This window comes from Urocitellus parryii, chromosome 15 (assembly GCF_045843805.1).
Source record: "Urocitellus parryii isolate mUroPar1 chromosome 15, mUroPar1.hap1, whole genome shotgun sequence".
In the NCBI taxonomy this organism is placed as follows: Eukaryota; Metazoa; Chordata; class Mammalia; order Rodentia; family Sciuridae; genus Urocitellus; species Urocitellus parryii.
In genome coordinates this window covers 5,923,364-5,930,905 of record NC_135545.1, presented here as the reverse complement: position 1 = coordinate 5,930,905, position 7,542 = coordinate 5,923,364, and the positions used below count along the sequence as shown (strand labels likewise).

At 61.2% G+C, this 7,542-nt stretch overlaps 1 protein-coding gene across 2 annotated transcripts; it reads right to left on the bottom strand.

The window, feature by feature from the left end:
• Positions 1 to 1,576: 1,576 nt before the first annotated feature.
• Klk7 (kallikrein related peptidase 7) lies at positions 1,577 to 5,819 on the bottom strand. Of its 2 annotated transcripts, none has more exons than XM_026406366.2 (5): positions 5,747 to 5,819; positions 5,265 to 5,428; positions 4,888 to 5,131; positions 2,996 to 3,132; positions 1,577 to 1,732 (listed from the first exon to the last, which is right to left on the bottom strand). In XM_026406366.2, exons 1-5 carry the CDS (start codon positions 5,817 to 5,819, stop codon positions 1,577 to 1,579), a joined length of 774 nt encoding a protein of 257 aa, XP_026262151.1. The 2 variants fall into 2 exon arrangements, with proteins under 2 accessions (XP_026262151.1, XP_026262152.1); XM_026406367.2 differs by having other exon boundaries at positions 4,888 to 5,135; positions 5,269 to 5,428.
• Between the last annotated feature and the right edge of the window lie 1,723 nt (positions 5,820 to 7,542).

Below are 7,542 nucleotides of genomic sequence, written 5' to 3'. Positions count from 1 at the left end.
GGGCCTGGACCCCCGGGTCTGAGGGAGGAGGCTGGGCCTGGACCCCTGGGTCTGAGGGAGGAGGCTGGGCCTGGACCCTGGGTCTGAGGGAGGAGGCTGGGCCTGGACCCTGGGTCTGAGGGAGAAGGCTGAGGTCTGGCTTCCTTGTCTGAGGGAGGAGGCCTGCCTCTTGTGAGCCTTCTCTCTGCAGAGTATTGGTGGTGGCAGTCCCTCGGTATGACAGGCTTAGGGGGATCAGGGAGATGAGATGAGAGGGAATTCCTGGGGAATGTTGGTGGGGAGGGAATTCTGGGAGAGAAACAGGAAGGACAGGTAGGAGAGCAGCTCCTGGGCTGGAGAGATCCCTCTGTCAGCAGCGTCTGAGGTGTGACTGCCCGGAGTTGTCCAAGGGCAAGTGGCTAGGAGGTCACCTGCCGCTGAGTCACAGGAGACTCCCCTGCCCCTTGGAGAGGCCCTTCCCCATCTTTGTGGAGCAGGAGCCCACTCACCACCTCCTTCCTCTGGCACCTGGACACGGGCTGCTGACTGGGGGTGGGCCTCTGGGGCTCCCCATGTCCTGTTACCTGCCACACCCACCCCTTTCTCCCTCTGTGTGTGGCTCAGGAGATGCTCAGAGCATTTTCACATCCCGCCACCTGATGTAGTGGGCAGGTCCTCTCCTCCTTCTTCCCACCCTTTCTATCTCCCACTTTACAAACGAGAAAACTGAGACCCCCGAAATGGAGAGAAATGCTGACCAGGTGGAGGAGAGACCAGGCTCCAGGTCAGACACACTTTCCTGGTCTCCCTCCTCAAGCAGTCCTCCCTGGCAACCGTAGGACTTTGGAGCTTTCTCAGCCCGAGTTTTCAGGCTATGAACATGCACATCCATAAAGGAGTCAGCAGAAGAAAGGAGACTCTCAGCATCAACACCACCTGCAGGTTGGCACATGTCCTTCCAGGTTTTATTCCGTGAACATTTCATTTTACATACATTCTACATGGTTAGGATCACATATTTTTTTGTGGTTTTCTTTCGTTTAACATCATATGGTCTAAACATTCTTGCATGACACAATTCTGCCTGAGTATTATTTTTAATAACTTTGTCACATCCTTGGACAACCTGACCCAATGTCTAGACAAGCCATTCCTTTGGAAGGTATTCAGTGTTTCCATGATTTTGCCACAATACATAATGTGGTGATGGATTCAAACCTCGTTGATTTTTTTTTTTTTAATTTTGGTACTTTCTCCCTAGAATTGGAGCTACTGGGTCAAATGCACTAAGTGAGGTTTTCAATTCATGTGGCCAAACCACCTTCCAGAAAGACTGTACAAATTTACTGCTCCAGGGTTTGAGAGTGCTGGTCTCGCTGTGTTTCCACAGCACGGAGGGTTTTTGTTTTGTTTTCTTACTTCTTTGGGTTTTAGATCCTTGCTATTTTGACAGGTTTATAAACATGGTGCATTGTGGAGGTTTTATTATGTCTTTAAGGAAAGAAAGTCAGCTATGACTTTACAGGCCATCCACGTCCTTATCTCCGCAAGCTTTCTGTTCAGAGCACGCGGTGATGTATTCACTCTTGGTGTCGCGTTAGCGATACCTTTTCATGGTCTCTTTTATCCAACTGGTAAACTTGCAGACTTGGGTGTAGACACCTGGGTCATTGGGTTGGCCACAAGGGAAAGTTCCCCAGGACACTATACCTTGCAGGGTACCTTTGCACACCAATGGTCCTCCTGAGTCACCCTGGAGGGAACAAAGGAGGGAAAATGGATTAGCTTTGGATTCAGATCAAAGCCCCCTAGAGTCCTAACTCAGTCTTCTACACCAGCTCAGGTCTTTGTCTTGCCAGACCATTGGCTTCCACTCTGGCCAATGAGAAGAGACTCATCTCTGTGAACCAATGGGAGAGCAGGAATTAGTACCCTAGCAGAATGGACAGACCTGGGTTTGAGCCTGGCCAACGCAGCCAATCTCAGGAAGGGAGCGGGGCTTCCAAGGATGCGTAGGCCATTAATTTTCCCACACAAGGTGAACGATAAGGACTTTTCCAAGCCAGTGGGCAGAGGAGCATTTCTCCAGGGGAATGATGTATGACCCCTCCTGCATGAAGTGGGCCAGGAATTCCAGGACAGCAACAGGGGAGCTTTAAACCAAGCGTGGGACCCTCTGAGTGTGAGATTCAGGGTCCCTACACAGCTTGTGCCTTCACGAAGCCAGCCTCCAACAGAGGAGGGAAGGATGCCCACTCTGTCCAGAACATGCTCTTGTCCTTCCTCGTTCCTAATAACACTGTTCCACCTCCCCTGAGGGCTGAAAGGGAGGAGTCATGGGCAGGTGGGGACCAAGCCTGCCCAACACAGAGACAACTAAGAGAAAGAATGAAGTTGGGCATAAAGAGAGAGATGCGGGGAAATGTTCAGACAGAGGGTGGTGACAACAGATGAGGAAGAGGGGACAGGATCAGGACAAGGGTCAGGCAAGTGAGGAATTAGCATCAGGTGTAAAATCTCAGTAATCACAGTAAATAATGCTTTAAGATAATACTTTCAAGATCAAATGTAAGTCAAAAAACTACCACCTGGATGACACAATAGCAAATTTTAAATAATAACAGCTTCAGTCCCAGGCTGTGCTGAACCAGGCTGGTGCCTGAAGCAAAAGGACATTCAATAAAACGAATCCACTTTTCATTTAAAATTGTGACACTCTGTTCTTTGTGGGCTTTCTGCATGAATAATATTAAAAATGTGTTGCTTAGAATATGATTCATCTTAATCACTGAGTTCTTGGTGTCTGAGGCTGCTGAGTGGCCCCATCCATCTTTTTCAGTCCCATTGAACTCTGCACATGCCCAGGGTCACAGCAGCCCCTGGGTGGGGTCCTGCCCCTGACCTGGCAGAGAGAGGGGTAGAGAGAGCTGAGGACCTCAGGCCTGCAGAGACGGCAAGGGCAGGTTCAGAGCTGAGAGGAGGCAGGCAGGGCGGAGGCTGGAGGGGGGGTGCTCACGTTGCACGTGTTGGTCTTGGAGTCAGGGACACCAGCACACAGCATGGTTTTCCCCAGGAGGTCCTTGTAAACCTTCTTGCAGTCCTTGGAGGAGATGAGCTGGACATCACTGCACATGAGCGCTGCTGGAAAGGTCACTGCAGGGAAGGGGACAGTGTCAGTCAGAGGCGTGGGTGCCCGGGCTGCTGGTGCTGATGGGGAGAGGATGGGGCCAGAGTACCCGAAGGGCCAAGGCCAGGCTCCCAGATCTGAGGGAGGGGGCTGGGCCTGGACCCTGGGTCTGAGGGAGGAGGCTGGGGCTGGACCCTGGGTCTGAGGGAGGAGGCTGGGGCGGGGCTGGACCCTGGGTCTGAGGGAGGAGGCTGGGCCCGGACCCTGGGTCTGAGGGAGGAGGCTGGGGCTGGACCCTGGGTCTGAGGGAGGAGGCTGGGCCTGGACCCTGGGTCTGAGGGAGGAGGCTGGGCCTGGACCCTGGGTCTGAGGGAGGAGGCTGGGCCTGGACCCCTGGGTCTGAGGGAGGAGGCTGGGCCTGGACCCCGGGTCTGAGGGAGGAGGCTGGGCCTGGACCCCTGGGTCTGAGGGAGGAGGCCGGGCCTGGACCCCTGGGTCTGAGGGAGGAGGCTGGGCCTGGACCTCAGGGTCTGAAGAAGAGGGGCTGGGCCTGGACCCCTGGGTCTGAGGGAGGAGGCCGGGCCTGGACCCCTGGGTCTGAGGGAGGAGGCTGGGCCTGGATCCTGGGTCTGAGGGAAGAGGCTGGGCCTGGACCCCTGGGTCTGAGGGAGGAGGCTGGCCTGTACCCCTGGGTCTGAGGGAGGAGGCTGGGCCTGGACCCTGGGTCTGAGGGAGGAGGCTGGGCCTGGACCCCTGGGTGTGAGGGGGGAGGCTGGGCCTGGACCCTGGGTCTGAGGGAGGAGGGCTGGTCCTGGACCCTGGGTCTGAGGGAGGAGGCTGGGCCTGGACCCTGGGTCTGAGGGAGGAGGCTGGTCCTGGACCCTGGGTCTGAGGGAGGAGGCTGGGCCCGGACCCTGGGTCTGAGGGAGGAGGCTGGGGCTGGACCCTGGGTCTGAGGGAGGAGGCTGGGGCGGGGCTGGACCCTGGGTCTGAGGGAGGAGGCTGGACCTGGACCCCTGGGTCTGAGGGAGGAGGCTGGACCTGGACCCCTGGGTCTGAGGGAGGAGGCTGGGCCTGGACCTCAGGGTCTGAAGAAGAGGGGCTGGGCCTGGACCCCTGGGTCTGAGGGAGGAGGCTGGGCCTGGATCCTGGGTCTGAGGGAAGAGGCTGGGCCTGGACCCCTGGGTCTGAGGGAGGAGGCTGGCCTGTACCCCTGGGTCTGAGGGAGGAGGCTGGGCCCGGACCCTGGGTCTGAGGGAGGAGGCGGGGCCTGGACCCTGGTTCTGAGGGAGGAGGCTGGGCCTGGACCCTGGGTCTGAGGGAGGAGGCTGGGCCTGGACCCTGGGTCTGAGGGGGGAGGCTGGGCCTGGACCCCCGGGGCCTGAGGGAGGAGGCTGGGCCTGGACCCTGGGTCTGAGGGAGGAGGCTGGGCCTGGACCCTGGGTCTGAGGGAGGAGGCTGGGCCTGGACCCTGGGTCTGAGGGAGGAGGCTGGGCCTGGACCCTGGGTCTGAGGGAGGAGGCTGGGCCTGGACCCTGGGTCTGAGGGAGGAGGCTGGGCCTGGACCCCGGGTCTGAGGGAGGAGGCTGGGCCTGGACCCTGGGTCTGAGGGAGGAGGCTGGGCCTGGACCCTGGGTCTGAGGGGGGAGGCTGGGGCTGGCCCCCGGGTCTGAGGGAGGAGGCTGGGGCTGGACCCTGGGTCTGAGGGGGGAGGCTGGGGCTGGCCCCTGGGTCTGAGGGAGGAGGCGGGGCCTGAGCTCCTGTCCCTGAGGCAGCCTCACCGTCAGGGCTGGTGGTGGTGCCCCAGCCAGAGACAGTGCATGTGGTGCCCGGGGGTTCGCAGCTGGAGGGCAGGTCGACCTTCTTCACTTTCGACGACAGCCTGGCCCGGCTGTTCAGCCTCACAAGCATGAGGTCGTTGGCGTGGGTCTTGGTGGAGTAGCCAGGGTGTCGGAAGGACTTTGAGGCCCTGATCTTCTGGGCACTCTTGTCCCCCAGCCGATCGCTGCCCAAGTGCACGTTGTACTCACTGGGAGAAGGAAGTGACATTCAGAGACCTGACAGAGGGAAAGGGACAGGGACCCAGAGAGGGGTGGAGGCCTGGCTGCCCATCCCCCCGTCCCCCCCCCCCTCCCCCGCCGGCCGCGCCCGGGGCCACCTGCCTCATCCTGCAGTGGGCAGCGGTGAGCACCCAGCGCTCGTCCAGCAGCACGCCCCCGCAGTGCAGCTGGCTGTTCTTGAGCAGGGCCACCTGCCACGGGTGGGAGCCTCTTTCACACGGGAAGCCATCGATGATCTTGTCCCCACTCTTGTCACCCTGATCTGAGGAGAAACGTGGAGACACGTGCGTGAACGGCAGCAGAGGGGGGCGCGGCGGCCGCCGGGACGCAGGGCGGGGATGGAGACCCCGGAAACGCACCGCGGATGGAGGACATTCTCAAAGCCCGCGGGAGCGTCTCATCCCAGGCCGAGAGGATGGAGAGACGCTGAGGGGAGGAGACAGGGCCCTGGGCAGGCAGGGGCCCCTGGAGTTGGGAGGAAGCCAGGCAGCCCCCCAGGGGAGGAAGATGCCCGGGAGGAGGGAGCGCCGACCCAGGGATTGCTTGGAGAGTTCAGGGGGGACGCCGGGAAGGGCCTCACCATCTTGTCCAGCAGTCCCCAGGGCTAAGGACAGCAGTAGAATTAGCAAGGACGGGAGAAGGGATCCCTCCATGGTGCCTCTCAGGGACTGCCAGATGAGGACTGGCCCCTGCTGGATCTGAGAAGGGGAGAGAGTTCAGGACACAGGAGTTCAGCTCAACCCTAACCCTCAGGCCCAGGAGTCCAGCCTCCTCCCTCAGACACAGGAGTCCAGACCCAGCCTCCTCCCTCAGACCCAGGGTCCAGGCCCAGCCTCCTCCCTCAGACCCAGGGTCCAGGCCCAGCCTCCTCCCTCAGACCCAGGGGTCCAGGCCCAGCCTCCTCCCTCAGACCCGGGGGTCCAGGCCCAGCCTCCTCCCTCAGACCCAGGGTCCAGGCCCAGCCTCCTCCCTCAGACCCGGGGTCCAGGCCCAGCCTCCTCCCTCAGACCCAGGGTCCAGGCCCAGCCTCCTCCCTCAGACCCGGGGTCCAGGCCCAGCCTCCTCCCTCAGACCCAGGGTCCAGGCCCAGGCCCCTCCCTCAGACCCAGGGTCCAGGCCCAGCCTCCTCCCTCAGACCCAGGGTCCAGGCCCAGCCTCCTCCCTCAGACCCGGGGTCCAGGCCCAGCCTCCTCCCTCAGACCCAGGGTCCAGGCCCAGCCTCCTCCCTCAGACCCAGGGTCCAGGCCCAGCCTCCTCCCTCAGACCCAGGGTCCAGGCCCAGCCTCCTCCCTCAGACCCAGGGGTCCAGGCCCAGCCTCCTCCCTCAGACCCAGGGTCCAGGCCCAGCCTCCTCCCTCAGACCCAGGGTCCAGGCCCAGGCCCCTCCCTCAGACCCAGGGTCCAGGCCCAGCCTCCTCCCTCAGACCCAGGGTCCAGGCCCAGCCTCCTCCCTCAGACCCAGGGGTCCAGGCCCAGCCTCCTCCCTCAGACCCAGGGTCCAGGCCCAGCCTCCTCCTTCAGACTAGGGGTTCAGGCTCCAGCCCTCCCCTCTCAATCCCAGGAGCCCAGACCCAGCCTCCTCCTTCAGACCCAGAGGCCCAGGGCCCACTATCCTCCCTCAGACATCCCTCATACCCAGGGCTCCAGTCCCAGCCTCCTCCCTCAGACCCCGAAGTCCAGGTCCCCTGGCCCTTACAGGCTCAGGTATGCAGGCTCCTATCCCTCTCCCACCCTGTGAACCTGTAAGTGGGAATCCTCAGTCTCTTTCCAAGTTGCAGGGGCACCTGGAGTCAGCCGGTCTGGCCAGCATTACTGCCTCGCCCCCACACAACCGCCTTGATAAGGTCCCTTCTCACCTTTGGAAGGTTGATCTGATCTCAGCTCTGGCCTCTGTTGGGAGCCAAGTGTCGGCAGCCCTCTGCAGGGCTGTCCTCTTATACCACTCCCGCCCCGTGCCCGCCCCCAGCGCCCTGGGGTGCAGGCAGAGGCGGCTCCAGGACACCTTCTTCCTGTGTTCAGTTAGGGTTATCTGGAATCCCTGGGGCAGCCCAAGTAATTGATACCACACTGCTTCCCCACCCTCCTGCCAGCAGCCAGGCTGGGCGGCACCCAGCTAGCTCACCCCTACATATTAGGGCCCCACCACCCCTGCTGGTTGCTCACTGGGAGGGCCCAGGTGCAGGGCCTGAGGAGCAGGAGAGGAGCAGGATTCAAGAGAGGCAAGGCACAGCCGCTGGCTCTGTCCTGGGTCCTCCTCTGGGGCCATTCCCTTGCCCTCCCCGGCTCTCAGGTGTCCTGGGCCCTCCACCCTATGGCTGAGGAGCCTGTGGGAACCCGGAGGGGCCAGATCCCAGTCTTACCTTTGAGCCTGAGCTT